The sequence below is a fragment of the Entelurus aequoreus genome, linkage group LG14, assembly GCF_033978785.1.
Source record: "Entelurus aequoreus isolate RoL-2023_Sb linkage group LG14, RoL_Eaeq_v1.1, whole genome shotgun sequence".
Classification (NCBI taxonomy): domain Eukaryota; kingdom Metazoa; phylum Chordata; class Actinopteri; order Syngnathiformes; family Syngnathidae; genus Entelurus; species Entelurus aequoreus.
The window spans coordinates 25,878,304-25,895,147 of NC_084744.1; the positions used below are offsets into that span (position 1 = coordinate 25,878,304).

General features: G+C 37.7%; 1 protein-coding gene across 1 annotated transcript in view; it reads left to right on the plus strand.

Annotated features, from left to right (window-relative positions):
- LOC133664693 (DCN1-like protein 1) overlaps positions 1-16,844 on the plus strand; it is a 38,202-nt gene that overhangs the window by 13,564 nt on the left and 7,794 nt on the right. The window contains exons 4-5 of the mRNA XM_062069531.1: positions 7,107-7,237; positions 7,331-7,413. Of these exons, the coding sequence (XP_061925515.1) occupies positions 7,107-7,237; positions 7,331-7,413 (214 nt within the window). The remainder of the gene's footprint in view (positions 1-7,106; positions 7,238-7,330; positions 7,414-16,844) is intronic.

Below are 16,844 nucleotides of genomic sequence, written 5' to 3' on the forward strand. Positions count from 1 at the left end.
CCCATGAAATCTTATACGTCTAGTCTCTTACGTGAATGAGCTAAATAATATTATTTGATATTTTACGGTAATGTGTTAATAATTTCACACAGAAGTCGCTCCTGAGTATAAGTCGCACCCCTGGCCAAACTATGAAAAAAACTGCGACTTATAGTCCGAAAAATACGGTACTTGAACTTTAGGAATATCCATATAGCGATCAATCGTTATTAGGGTTGGGTATCGTTTGAATTCGAACGATTCCGGTTCCGATTCCTGACGATTCTCGATTCCGATTCTTCTTGTACCATGCCGGGATCAATGTGTTTGACAGGTAGTCCCTGGAAGGTGGTATGTATTTTGGGTTGAGAGTTTTCACCATATCCCTGCAAACATAAACAAACATTTAATGTTGCTGTTACTGTTTAGCCCAGTATCAATTAGCTTAGCTCTAACGTTATTGCTTAACTAACCTAAATTTTGGAGATTCCACCTCTGAAAAGGGATGCAGTCTTTTGACTATGTGTGCAGTGACCTTTCTGTGGCACTCTTCCGTCTGTGGCACCGACATCTTCCCCATTGCCGCTACGGTGAACGGAGTATGCTGAGCACATCGCGGAGCCTGGCTAGCAGGTTGTAAATTGTCTATGAAAAAATATGCGGGCTAATTTGTTAGCTGCCTCGACGTTGGCGCAAACCACATTATTTATTGCATATATATTGTTTTACTTACCGGATTCGGACTGCAATGCAGTCACCAAGGTGCCAGGCTGGGCGTCGAAGCCAGAGGAAGAGGCACAGGAGGACGGTCGGCGCAGCGCGTCGAAGACGGGACACGCATTTATTTGTACTCGGAGGTGCTTCATCATGTTCGACGTGCACCCTCTTAAGCACGAAACAGTCCTGTCGCACGTGTTACATTTCGCCGATATTTCATTTTTTTTAGTAAAATAAAGCCACACTTCGACCGCCGACGCCCGCTATCCATGCTTGACTGACTCGCTCGGCTACATGGGCTCGGCTTTGCTAACACTTCAGGCGGTGGGCGCTTCTTCGTTGGTGTTTAGTGGCTTCTTCTTCCGGTCGGCGGACTTATTCTTTTTTTCCGGTCGGCGGACTGGGTATCGAAACTAGGAATCGAAATTTAAACTTTTGAACGATTCCGGGAGAATCGGAAAGTTAGTCCCGGTTCCAATCGATACTCGATACCCAACCCTAATCGTTCAAGACAGAAGTATTGCCTCCCATAGAAAGCACTTTCTTTAGTTATTTGGAAATGATTTTATACAAAGTGCACATCAGTTCTTTATAAAAAAACAATATTTTTAGTATGTATATTGTGTATGTATTATTATTTTAAACTATCAGTTTTTGATCAAAGAAAAGCTAAACTTGTTTTGAATGATCTCTGTCATTTGTATCTATTGTTTTATTTAATATGTATGGAAAAATATCATAAATCGAAATTTATTTTTAGGCCATATCACCCAGGCCTACCTTATAAATATGTGTTTTTTTCTTTTAAATTATTATAGCCCCCAAATATGAAATAACAGCCATAAAGTCCCCTTTACACTTGTTTCAACCAAAATAGTTTCCCTGAATGTGTTCTACTTTAGAATACTGTACTCACCGGTAGCTCGAAGGATCCTCTAAGAGTCATTGCTATGGCCGTCACCCGGCCACTACAACACGGCCACAACGTGGAAATAGGCCTGGGGCAAATTTGCTTGACAATATATTGACCTACAAATTGTTTCAGATAAACGTTATTATTGCCATTCTTTTTATGAGCCCAATTAACCATTGATGCAAAGATAGTACATCATAATAATGCATGTAAACCCTTTCAAATGCAATAAACTTGTATTTATTGTATATTTTAACATTGTTTGAAAGGAAAACTTTTAAATCTCCAAGTTAAATACAACAAACAATAACATAAAATATACTTTGTCTGTTAGCAAAATTTTGCACTTGAATAAAAATCACAACCAAAAGCAATACAATAGGTTAAGGAGTGAGTGGGGACCCCCAAATATACACAGCCAAAACAATAAATACAATGGGTGAATAAAGTCTTGACCAACAAAGTTGCACTTCGATATTGAACATGTAGGCAGAGGTACAGTTTATGGTTGGACAATTAATCAAATTGTCTGCGGAAAAAAAAAAAGACTTGTGATGGTGAAACAGATGAAGTGCGAATGAGTGAAAAAAGAGCATGTCTACAAGAAGTTTTGGATGTCACAATGGTTGGTACTTTTTATTTGACACAGTGCTAGCTAGTATGCCTAGTCAATAATTTACTAAACTCAACAAAAAAATAAGGCATATAGTTTCCGGGTTCACATAATTGGCGAATAACACTGAATCTACTGATATACACAAAATAATATCAGGGAAATTAAAATAAATGTACCGTATTTTTCGGACTATAAGTCACAGTTTTTTTCATAGTTTGGCCGGGGGTGCGACTTATACTCAGGAGCGACTTATGTGTGAAATTATTAACACATTACCGTAAAATATCAAGTAATTTTATTTAGTTCATTCCCATGAGAGACTAGACGTATAAGATTTCATGGGATTTAGCGATTAGGAGTGACAGATTGTTTGGTAAACGTATAGCATGTTCTATATGTTATAGTTATTTGAATGACTCTTACCATAATATGTTACGTTAAAATACCCGGCACGTTCTCAGTTGGTTATTTATGCGTCATATAACGCACGCTTATTCAGCCTGTTGTTCACTATTCTTTATTTATTAGGGACCGATGTCCCTTTGGGACAGAGTACCCTATTGTATTTCTAGCGTTTTAATATTGTACCGCCGCCTCTTTGAGCTGTAATTTGACCCCCTTAACATGCTTCAAAACTCACTAAATTGGACACACACATCAGGACTGGCGAAAATTGCGATCTAATCAAAAAACCAAACCCCAAAACTCAAAACTGCGCTCTAGCGCCCCCTAGGAAGAAAACACAGACAAAACTACCTCTAAATCCCAGTAGGAATGTTATAGAGACATGAAACAAAAACCTCTATGTAGGTCTCACTTAGACCTATATTTCATACGCTGACAACCCCCAGCAAAAATCAACAGGAAGTTTGCAATTCCCCCTTCAAAACAAAAGTTGAGTAAAACAGTCACCTTTTTTTAAACATTATCTCCTCTGAGCGCGTTTGTCGTGTCAGCTTCAAATTAGCACAGGAGAGAGATTGAACCCTTCTGATTAAAAGTTGATGAAAGAGTTTTACTTACTGCTTCGGTTTGGATTTTATGAGCCCTCAAAGTCGGTCCCGTCCATCGCTGCTTGCAGCTTTAATTTTAAATTGCCTATAAATAGTCTATTCTTGGTGTTGGGTTTTATCAAATACATTTCCCCAAAAATTGTGATTTATACTCCAGTGTGACTTATATATGTTTTTTTCCTTCTTTATTATGCATTTTTGGCTGGTGCGACTTATACTCCGGAGCGACTTATACTCCGGAGCGACTTATACTCCGAAAAATGCGGTATGTGAAATGTTGTCATTGTGAGGAGAATAAACATTTGTTTGGGAAAACAATGTGTCTGGTAGCGCTCATTTAGCCCTACACACTCAACCGCCCCATTCAAAACGAAACAATGTCGTGACAGTCACTTGAAACAGCGACTAAACTGCAAAGCTAAAGCTAGCAAGGAGCATCCATACACCTACAACACCTCTCATCTGCTTTGTTGTGAACGACATCATCGATGGAACATCAATAATGTACAAACTTCAGGGACTCCCTCTTTTTTAACAGCCTCAATCGAGTCGGGTCTTTACTCGTCAAGCTGGGAACAACAGCCCAGCACACTTCCCCCTTGCGCCACATCCGGTCTGACTACGCTAACAAAATAACGGTCTCAAAAAAGTACCTTGCACAAGCATAATACACTTAAATCACTTATTGATACATTTAAGACAATATTATGCATAGACCTAAAATACTGTCATTTTTCCAAAGATGTATTACACCAATAAATGTGATTAATTATCAATCATTTCATTAAATGTTATTTGACACAAAAAGCAGACGCTCTATGGTGGTAAAATAAGTGTAAAAGGTAAAAACTGAATTAAAAACAATTAAAACAGGAGAACTCAAGTTTGTTTTTATACTGCTATTATTAAAATGTATTGTTATTGCTATTAATACTTTGTGGCGTACCTCAGGGATCAATACTTGGACCAAAATTGTTCAATCTTTATATAAACGACATTTGTGAAGATGCAGAGCACTTAAAGTTAGTATTATTTTCAGATGATGCAACTGCGTTTTGTTCAGGGAGAACACACAAACGCTAATACAAATAATAACAGAAGAAACGGACAAAAATTAAAAAGATAGTTTAACAAAAACAGACTATCTTTAAATCTCAGTAACACTAAAATAAGGCTATTTGGTAACAGTAGAAGGGAAAGTCAAACACAAATACAAATAGACAGAGTAGAAGTTGAAAGGGTAAAATAAAACACATTTTTGTGTGTAATAATAGATGATAAAATGAACTGGAAACCTCATGTAAAAAATATTCAACATAAAGTAGCAAGAAACACGTCAATAATGAATAAAGCAAAACATGTTCTGGACCAATATGGAAATATGGGGAAACAACTACAAATGTGCGCTTCATTCACTAACTGTGTTACAAAAAAGATCAATTACAATAATACATGATGTTGGATATAGAGAACATACAAACCCTTTATTTATTAAATCACAGATAATGAAATTCAACGATTTGGTGCATTTGCAAACAGCTAAAATTATGTACAAAGCAAACTATAACCTGCTACCCAAGAATGTACAACAATTCTTCTCAACAAAAGAGGAGAAATATAACCTTAGAGGAAAATCTAATTTAAAACATTTGTATGCTCGCACAACACTTAAAACCGTTAGCATATCAGTATGTGGAATTAAATTATGGAATGGATTAAGTAAAGAAATCAAACAATCTACTAATGTGATCCAGTTTAAACAGACTGTTAAACTAAAAGTGTTTACAAAGTACACAGAACAATAATTATGATGAACATCTTGAATCCCCCCCCTTTTTTTTTTAGATAAAGATTATTTATGTATTTAATATTTGTTTACTTGCTATGGTATATTATTTATTTATTATTTATGTATTAACTGTTCTTTTACAGAGAACAAGGACATGAGATAATACTGCTATGGTATGAAAAGGGGTAGGATTAAATCAGCTCAGCTTCTTTCTACTCCTTTTCGGAAGTGCTGTAATGAAAGAACTGGAAATATGTGATGCATTACATTGTATCGTATGCATGTTCGAAATAAACTGTACCGGTAACTGAACTGAATTATTATTTCACTTGTTGTGGTTTATTTGTTATTAATTTATATCCGTTGTTTTCTATAACTATATTTAAAGTTGAATTTTGGTGGTACAATACATACTTATGATTTCATTTTTAATGAATAATTATGTAATTAACCGTGATTACAATATGAATCAACATCCATCCATCCATTTTCTGCCGCTTGTCCCTTTACACCCCACCTTCCGCCCGAATGCAGCTGAGATAGGCTCCAGCACCCCCCATAATCGTGATAATTATTTTTGCCACCATTGTTTAGCCCTAACATAATATAAAAATAAGACAAATACTTCACTTTAATATATAAAAAAAAATTCATTTGAAGGGGTCCTGTTATCGGCGACACCAATACTTTGTGCAAATGTACCTAATGTGTCTGCACAAATGTATCTTAAATAATAACATAGCATAAAGAATACAGTTGTTGTTTTATTTATTATTAATACTATTTATTATATATAATTTAGTATATAGTATTTTTCATTTTATTTATTATTATTATTATTGCTTGTTTATTAGTTATGCATTATTTATTATTATATATTTTTTCAACTCTGAAGTATATTGAGGTAGTGGCATGAATGACAATATAGCCAAGCACAACAGAAAAAACAGGACAAAATCATACAAAGTACACAACAAATGGTGTTGCAAACCATAACAAAAAGAAATAAGTTATATATTAAAAGCATTCAAATAAATTAATTATTAAGAACTACTATTAGAATAAAAAGTAAGTCACAATTCAGTTACATGAAGATGTTAACATGAAAAAAAACATTCAACATTGACACATTGCCTCATTCACAAGTTGAGTTACTTTTTTACACTGTGTTCCTCTTAATTATACACATTATCTCAAATAACTGAAGTATCAAAAGCATCAATATTTTGATTTGAGAATCGATATTGGAGCACAAAGGTCTGGCATTGGCGGTACCAACATTTTAGAATCAATTTGCACATCTGTACTCCATATATAGTAGAGGTTTACCCAAAGAGTTTTGTGCGAGGCCACCATTTTTATTTAGTTGTAGTCACTAAGTTCCTTATTTTTCTCTGTCCTCTTGTTGTGGGGCAGATTGGCTCGTACATTTATGCTAAAATCTGCCGCCGTTGCCATTTCCATTGAAAAGTAGCGCATAGTTTTAACTTTTATCTGTCAGTCGGTTTCTTTTGGAATCGCAAACACGACGACTTGACTGACGGGGCGGAGAATCAGGCGAAGGGGGCTTGGGAACATAAATAAGACCGCACACAAAATGGCGCATCTTGAAGAAACATTCAGAAAGTAGCTTGAAGATGGTCTGTAAAACCATATCTATGCACAATTTCAACCAAAGAACCACCATAACATGTGGTTAGTGACCAACTGTAGTTACTGACAGTGGGTTTCTGAAGTGTTCCTGAGACCATGTGGTGATATCCTTTACACACTGATGTCGCTTGTTGATGCAGTACAGCTTACATACACCAAAATGAAGTGTTTTAAATGTTAAAAAAAGTCACAATATGGGTACTTCAAGACGTAATTTGGGTCAAAAACATGTCGAATATGCTTTGAAAAAATCCGCTATGTAAGGAAGCCACAATATTTGAAGCTCGATATAGTGAGGGACAACTGTACTTACTATCTAAGCTTTTTGCTACATAGCTTAAATTGTTTTTATTTCATGCATTAGTTGTGCTGTTTGTGAACCTTTTGCTATTGGTGTGGTTTTGTTTTTGGTTATTGTTTCCTCAGGTGTGACAGTATAGACAAGCTAAAAGCTCTACTACCCAAGATGGAACAAGAGTTAAAAGACCATGGAAGATTTAAAGACTTCTACCAGTTTACATTTAATTTCGCAAAGAATCCTGGGCAGAAAGGTTTGGGTAAGAAGAAATAAATGTGTGTCAATGGAAAAGAAAGCCAGATTGATTTGATTGTTTTGTCCATTTAAACCATTTTCTTAATTTCCCCTCTAGATTTAGAAATGGCTATTGCATATTGGAATTTAGTATTGGCTGGAAGATTCAAGTTTCTCAACCTTTGGAACACATTTTTAGTTGTAAGTTTACCCTAAGTGTTCCCTCAATATGCTTTTTTTCAATGTTTAATCATGAGAATTTAGTAGGAAAATATAGTTAGACTGTAGATTATATTCAAACTGCACTTTTTTTTATCCCCAGTGCTCAATATGCATATAACTGTGCTTTTGTCAGCTTCATATCCAGCAAACAGCATTACCCCAAAAATGGCTACTGCATTGAAAACAAAATATTGTATTTTCCGGACTATAGACTGCACCGGTATATAAGCCGCACCCACAACATTTTTGAGGGAAAAATGGCCATTTTGGACACACCTTCTCGTTTCAATGCCAGTTCTTTATTTTCATGACTATTTACATTGTCACTGAAGGCATCAAAACTATAAACACCTGTTAAGTGAAAAACATTTCAGGTGACTACATCTTGAAGCTCATCGAGAGAATGCCAAGCGTGTGCGAGCAGTAATCAGAGCAAAGTGTGGCTATTTTGAAGAAACTTGAATATAAAACATGTTTTCAGGTATTTCACCCTTTTTTGTTAAATACATAACTCCATGTGTGATCATTCATAGTTTTGATGCCTTCAGTGACAATCTACAATGTAAATAGTCATGAAAATAAAGCAAACCCATTGAATTAGAAGTTGTGTCCAAACTTTTGGCCTGTACTGCATGTCGTGAATTTTTTTTTTTAACATAGTTTGTAAATGTTTATCTACAAACCGTAATTGTTTCCATGCGTTGTCTGTGACACGTAAGTACAACGACTGATCAAACAAAACAGAAGTCATCGTCATGGACCCACTAGCTGCGGAAGCCAGCTCTCCAATCAGCTAAGACTCAATAGGTCCACTGTAAATTTTTGGTGAAATTGCAAAACTGAAAAAATACAAAAAGAATGCCATTGTGAGTTAATAATACTAACACAGACACTCGTAAATGTGTTAGCAATAGAGATGTCCGATAATGGCTTTTTTGCCGATATTCCGATATTGTCCAACTCTTAATTACCGATTCCGATATCAACCGATACCGATATATACAGTCGTTTAACACATAATGCCTAATTTTGTTGTGATGCCCCGCTGGATGCATTGAGGGGTTGAGGTGGGCGGGGTTTGGTGGTAGCGGGTGTATATTGTAGCGTCCCGGAAGCGTTCGTGCTGCAAGGGGTTCTGGGTATTTGTTCTGTTGTGTTTATGTTGTGTTACGGTGCGCATGTTCTCCCGAAATGTGTTTGTCATTCTTGTTTTGGTGTGGGTTCACAGTGTGGCGCATATTTGTAACAGTGTTAAAGTTGTTTATACGGCCACCCTCAGTGTGACCTGTATGGCTGTTGATGAAGTATGCCTTGCATTCACTTATGTGTGTGAAAAGCCGCATATATTATGTGACTGGTTTGTATGGAGGAAAAGTGGACGTGATGACAGGTTGTAGAGGACGCTAAAGACGGTGCCTTTAAGGCACGCCCCCAATAATGTTGTCCGGGTGGAAATCGGGAGAAATTCGGGAGAATGGTTGCCCCGGGAGATTTTCAGGAGGGGCACTGAAATTCGGGAGTCTCCTGGGAAAATCGGGAGGTTGAAACCGATACCGATAATTTCTGATATTACATTTTGAAGCATTTATCGTCCGATATGATCGGACATCTCTCGTTAGCAACGATACTAGCTTCACTACAATACGTTAAAACGTACAAATATGAATGAAAACACTCCTGCAGACATAAAACCTTGGACAATTTAGTAACAAATAATTGTTTTAGTTATACTGTAAAACTTGCAAATGTTGCTTGGGGTGATGAATAAAGAATTCATAAGAGTAGTAACGCAGTGCACAGCCAGAAGACGGAACGACACTTATACTTCCGGTTGAAAGCTCAGTCTAAACAGAATGGCAATGCAACACTGCAGCACCTGCAGTGAGCGAACTCGTCCAAAAGATGGCGCCATAGCACAAACAATAGCGCTTAAAAAAAAAAAAAATTAGATTATGGCAGTGAACAAAAAAAAAAAAAAAAAATTAGCCGGAATTTTTTTATAAGCTGGGGTTTAAAGCGTAGGAAAAGAGTAGCGTCTTATAGTCTGGAATTTACCTGTATGTTTTTTCCAGTGTTTCTTATGCATTCATTTATTTCTGACAACCCGCCGCAGACAAATATGAACCACCACAGTTAGATTTTTGCACTGCCTGTTTCACCCCCCTCGCATAAACACATTATATTTGGACTGCTTGTGAATGTAGCTTGCCGTTACAAAGGCACACACCTGTCTGTATATAAGGTCCCACACTTGACAGTGCATGGCAGAGCACAAACCAAGAATGAAGTCAAAATAATTGTCTGTAGTCCTCAGAGACAGGATTGTCTCAAGGCACAAATCTGGGAAAGTACAGAAAAATACAGTATCTGCTGCCTTGAAGGTCCCAATGAGCACAGTAGCCTCCATCATCCGTAAATGGAAGAAGTATGGAACCACCAGGTCTCTTCCTAGAACTGTCCAGCCGTCTAAACTGAGCAATCAGAAGAAAAGGGCCTTAGTCAGGGAGGTGACCAAAAACCCGATGGTCACTCTGTCAGAGCTATTCCTTTTGTGGAGAGAGGAGAACCTCCAGAAGCACAGCCATCTCTGGTAGACTCGTCAGGGTTAGGGCTGGGCGGTATACTGGTATTACGAGGTTTACCGGTACAGTTTAGAAAGAGATACTCAGTGGCCTAGTGGTTAGAGTGTCCGCCCTGAGATCAGTAGATTGTTAGTTCAAACCCCGGCCGAGTCATAACAAAGACTATAAAAATGGGACCCATTACCTCCCTGCTTGGCACTCAGCATCAAGGGTTGGAATTGGTGGTTAAATCACCAAAAGTGATTCCCAGGCGTGGCACCGCTGCTGCCCACTGCTCCCCTCACCTTCCAGGGGGTGAGCAAAGGGATGGGTCAAATGCAGAGGACAAATTTCACCACACCTAGTGTGTGTGTGACAATCATTGGTACTTTAACTTAACTTAATATGTTTTTGAGACAATATTGCCATACTGATACATAATATCTTATGATGCTGCCTTTGACAGTTACTTCCACCATTTACCCGTGCTTTATTGATATTCTTACTCCCATCGTTTACCCGCGCTTTATTGATATTCTTCACTTTAAAGGCCTACTGAAATGATTTTTTAAAATTTAAACGGGGATAGCAGATCCATTCTATGTGTCATACTTGATCATTTCGCGATATTGCCATATTTTTGCTGAAAGGATTTAGTAGAGAACATCGACAATAAAGTTCGCAACTTTTGGTCGCTGATATAAAAAGCCTTGCCTGTACCAGAAGTAGCGTGACGTCGCAGGTTGAAGGGCTCCTCACATTTCCCCATTGTTTACACCAGCAGCGAGAGCGATTCGGACCGAGAAAGCGACGATTACCCCATTAATTTGAGCCAGGATGAAAGATTCGTGGATGAGGAACGTGAGAGTGAAGGACTAGAGTGCAGTGCAGGACGCATCTTTTTTCGCTCTGACCGTAACTTAGGTACAAGCTGGCTCATTGGATTCTACACTTTCTCCTTTTTCTATTGTGGATCACGGATTTGTATTTTAAACCACCTCGGATACTGTATCCTCTTGAAAATGAGAGTCGAGAACGCAAAATGGACATTCACAGTGACTTTTATCTCCACGACAATACATCGGCGAAGCACTTTAGCTACGGAGCTAACGTGATAGCATCGGGCTTAACTGTAGATAGAAACAAAATAAATAAACCCCTGACTGGAAGGAAAGACAGAAAATCAACAATACTATTAAACCATGGACATATAAATACACGGTTAATGCTTTCCAGCCTGGCGAAGCTTAACAATGCTGTTGCTAACGACGCCATTGAAGCTAACTTAGCAACGGGACCTCACAGAGCTATGCTAAAAACATTAGCTATCCACCTACGCCAGCCAGCCCTCATCTGCTCATCAACACCCGTGCTCACCTGCGTTCCAGCGATCGACGGAGCGACGAAGGACTTCACCCGATCACCGATGCGGTCTGCGGCTAGCGTCGGATAGCGCGTCTGCTATCCAAGTCAAAGTCCTCCTGGTTGTGTTGCTGCAGCCAGCCGCTAATACACAGATCCCACCTACAACTTTCTTCTTTGCAGTCTCCATTGTTCATTAAACAAATTGCAAAAGATTCACCAACACAGATGTCCAGAATACTGTGGAATTTTGAGATGAAAACAGAGCTTTTTGTATTGGATTCAATGGTGTCCGAATACTTCCGTTTCAACGAATGACATCACGCGCATACGTCATCATACGTAGATGTTTTCAACCGGAAGTTTAGCGGGAAATTTAAAATTGCACTTTATAAGTTAACCCGGCCGTATTGGCATGTGTTGCAATGTTAAGATTTCATCATTGATATATAAACTATCAGACTGCGTGGTCGGTAGTAGTGGGTTTCAGTAGGCCTTTAACATTCAGAGCACTGGGCAGAAATCTCATCGCGTCAACAATTGCCGTGGGCCTTCACAGTGCTTTGTTTTAATTGTGTGAAAGCATTCACACATATAAGACTCTTTAAACAGTCGGATTAAGATCACTGCTAGGCTCCCGCCGAGGGGCACTTTACCGGTGGCATGCGCCGAGGGGCCCGGCAGGCACCGTAGTTGAGGAAGTGTTTGGCGCGTGTCCGGCGTCGCTACCACTCTTTGCCATTATTTTTGTGCTTAAGAAACATGTCTATGACTATATCTCCAGACTTCTTATGTTTGTTTCATATTGTCGTTACTGCCACAAGTGGTGGAAAAGTCTATTACAATGATTGCCGCATAGCTGAGAAATCGATCTTTTTTTGCGACCGTCTAGGGGGAGCTCGCGGCCCAACAATGGTTTAAGGAACACTGTTTTAGGGGAGCTGCTCACTACTATGTAGAACAGGGGTGTCCAAACTTTTTCCACTGAGGGCCGCAAACGGAAAAATTAAAGCATGTGGGGGCCATTTTGATATTTTTCATTTCAAACCATAACAAAATATATGGATTTTTTAAATTTATTTTACCTTTGGGGGTCCCGGGGACCATAAAGGGTCTCAGTTATTCAAATGTTAAAAATAAGTCTAATTTGTATTATTATTTTTTATTTAACGCTTACAGTAAATCTCTATATCAACTTAAAAAAAAAAAAAAGGTTTTATGGCTTTTCTGTCAAAAACAACTTTGTTTTTTATAGTAAAACTGAAATAGGCAGTATTTAGTAATTGGAGCCCTAAAATATAAATAATGCAGGACACCATTGATTTTAATTATTTAATATTTTTGAGTCATCACAGTGAAAAGATAAATAAAATACCACTAAATATATTTGGGATCCAAAAGGTGCCCCACTCATAAAGTAATACATTTTTATTAGGTTTTATTTTTTTTAACTTTCATCACTTAAGTTACGAGATCAACGTCAGATATCTGTCGATTTTACATTAGAACTATTATATTGTTTGTTTTATGCTCTTTTATCAAAGAAAACATTGATATATTTATATGGCAACCACACAATGTATGCAATATTTTCCACTTAAAACATTTTAAAGTGAAATATTTTAAGTAATTGGAGCCTTGAATAGGTCAATAATTCATTATAACATATAATTTTTTTTTTTTTTTTGAGCAATGGCAAAAAAATAAAAATGAAGATAGACACAAGAAAAAAACAGCCTGCATGACAGCTTTGTGTCAACATTGCAACTTTTTCTAGTTAGATTTCACCTAATGCCACTTTTTTTAATCCACCCATCCATTTTCTACCGCTTGTCCCTTTTGGGGTCACGGGGGTTGCTGGAGCCTATCTCAGCTGCATTCGGGCGGAAGGCGGGGTACACACAAGTCGACACCTCATCACAGGGCCACTTTTTTTAATGTTTTTTTTTTAATTTTTGCAATAGCATTTCCAGAATGTGTGGCGGGCCGGTAAACAATTAGCTGCGGGCCGCACTTTGGACATCCCTGAGCTACGGAAACCTTGTTACGACTTTTACTTCCTCTAGATCAGGGGTGTCCAAACTTTTTTCACTGAGGGCCGCACACGGAAAAATTGAAGCATGTGGGGGCCATTTTGATATTTTTAATTTTCAAACCATAACAAAATATATGGATTTTTTTATTTATTTTACCTTTAGGGGTCCCGGGGCCCATAAAGGGTCTCAGTCATTAAAATGTTAAAAATAAGTGAAATTATTATTTTTTTTAAATTATTTAACACTTACAGTAAATCTCTATAATAACTTCAAGTTGATATAAAGTAATACAATTTTTAAAAAAATAAGGTTTTATGGCTTTTCTGTCAAAAAAAAACTTTGTTTTTTTATAGTAAAACTGAAATATGCAGTATTTAGTAATTAGAGCCCTAAAATATCAATAATGCAGGACACCATTGATTTTAATTATTTAATATTTTTGAGTAATCACAGTGAAAAGATAAATAAAATACCACTAAATATATTTGGGATCCAAAAGGTGCCCCACTCATAAAGTGATACATTTTTATTAGGTTTTTCTTTTACTTTCAACACTTAAGTTACGAGATCAACTTCAGATATATCTGTCGATTTTAGGTTTGAACTATTATTTTGTTTGTTTTGTGCGCTTTTGTCAAAGAAAACGTTGATGTTTTTATATGGCAACTACACAATATATGCAATATTTACCACATAAAACATTTTAAAGTTAAATATTTGAAGTAATTGGAGCCTTGAAAATAATTCATTATAACATGGATTTTTTGTAATTTTTTTTTTTTTTGAGCAATGGCAAAAAAAGAAAAAGAAAGAAAGACAAAAGAAGAAAAAACAGCCTGAATGGCAGCTTTGTGTCAACATTGCAACTTTTTCTCGTTAGATTTCACCTCATTCCACTTTTTTTAATGTTCATTTTTATTTTTTGCAATAGCATTTCCAGAATGTGTGGCGGGCCGGTAAACAATTAGCTGCGGGCCGCACTTTGGACACCCCTGATGTAGAAAGACCCATAGCTCCTCAGCCAGGGAAGATCAGCGTTTGTGACCAGCATTAAAAGGCAATGTTCTACAATGGCCGATCACATACTTTTCCACGAAAGTCGGCCGATACAAATCAGTCATCAATCAACACATCCCGACAAAAACGTATGTTGGCGATTAAATATGAGTTAATTATACAATTTTTGACTGCCCTAATTTCTAATCATATTTTGCTTTTCATGTTTTTTTACTCAAATGCGTCATGCCAATTATGCAAACTCCCATGGTTTATAGATGTGTGGAATCACACAGTACGTGTCCATGCACTAAATTAGTCCAATTTCTCAAATAGTTCTGTTCTAAATAAGCCTCCTACAGCCCATGGAAACACCTTAATCCGATCGTGTATGGTTTTTGAAAAGTCGGACTAACGCACCTGGATTATGCGGTTGGAAACCAGGGGCCGTACTTATCAAGCTTCTTAGAGTGGCATTTTACACTTAAATCCTGAAAATTTGCGAAATTTAGTCCTACTCTCAAACTTAAGAATAAAAGCTTTTTATCAACGTTCTTAAGTCTAAGAATCACTCCTACTCTCCACGATATTTAAGAGACCTTCAGAGGTGTCTTAAGTGGTTAGGAGTTGCCAGCAGGGGATGGCACTGAGGCGAGAGACGCGCGCGAACGTTCATCTTTGTTTGATGACGAGCAGCTGATCAAACGGTATCGTTTAGACAGAGCAGGTATTATTTTTGTCACAGATTTAATAATTTTCGATTTCTGCATGTGGCTGCAGTGGACTAGTATATATAGAGCCACCCACACCAGTTTCAAATTAGTTGCCTAATTAATGAATTGGAAAGAAAATGTTATGAGAGTAGCATATGTGTGTGGCACACACATACGCTGGGTTACAGCATGTGAGGTGAGTGACGTCAGTGAGTGTGTGGGCGAGAGAAGAGAGGGAGCGGTAGCGTGAGTGCGGGCGGGGACTAGTTTGTTTTGTGTTGGATTGGCTGTGTGCAAGCAATCAATAAAGCAAGATTTGCAACTAATCGCCGGACTCATCATTCACTCTAAAGTCGTCCGCTGTGGAGACCCACTGCCGGGTAAAGTGAAGGGTGTTGCCCCGAGCATACATCCTGGAGAAGTGTCTCCCCTGCCTCTTTGTTACGGTCTGGGAGCAGGAAGCAGGAAAGGTGCAACAAAAAGGAAACATTTATTTTTGATTCATTGCCAATATTGTTTGTTTGTTTTGTATTATTTTGTAGTTTATTGTCAAAATATACACTCCCATTGTCCACTTAAATATTTCTAAGATATTTCTTTATTCTTAGACAAGGGATTCCCTTCCGTGATTGGTCATTTCTATGGACACAGATATGACGTCACCTAAAATTCCGTTTACGGCACATAGTAATGTCGTAATTCAGCTCTGAGTGTGACACTTAAGATTCAGTCCTACACTTCGCTGAAAGTGTGAGTAAGACGCTTGATAACTAACTTTTAAGTGCAGCTTTCAGCGAATAATTTATTTACTCTTAAGTCAACTCTTAGCAGACTTCTTAGGAGTAATTCTAAGAAGCTTGATAAGTACGGCCCCAGGGGCCGTATTTATCAAGCGTCTTAGAGTGCCATTTTATACTTAAGTCCTGAGAATTTGCGAAATTTAGTCCTACTCTCAAACTTAAGAATAAAAGCTATGTATCAACTTTCTTAAGTCTAAGAATCACTCCTACTCTCCACGATATTTAAGAGACCTTCAGAGGTGTCCTAAGTGGTTAGGAGTTGCCAGCGGGGGATGGCACTGAGGCGAGAGAGACGTGCGCAAACGTTCAGGGAGCAGAAGGATGTCCTGGCTTTGTTTGATGACGAGCAGCTGATCAAACGGTATCGTTTAGACAGAGCGGGTATTATTTTTGTCACAGATTTAATAAGGGGCGTCTCCTCTCGCCAGTTTGGTTTTCTTTTCGATTCCATGTTGATTTCTGCATGTGGCTGCAGTGGGCTAGTATATATAGAGCCACCCACACCAGTTTCAAATTAGTTGCCTAATTAATGAATTGGAAAGAAAAGGAAACATTTATTTTTGATTCTTTGCCAATATTGTTTGTTTGTTTTGTATTATTTTGTAGTTTATTGTCAAAATATACAATCCCATTGTCCACTTAAATATTTCTAAGATATTTCTTTATTCTTAGACAAGGGATTCCCTCCCGTGATTGGTCATTTCTATGGACACAGAAATTATGTCACCTAAAATTCCATTTACGGCACATAGTAATGTCGTAATTCAGCTCTGAGTGTGACACTTAAGATTCAGTCCTACACTTTGCTGAAAGTGTGAGTAAGACGCTTGATAACTAACTTTTAAGTGCAGCTTTCAGCGAAGAATTTCTTTACTTATAAGTCAACTCTTAGCAGACTTCTTAGGAGTAATTCTAAGAAGCTTGATAAATACGGCCCCACAT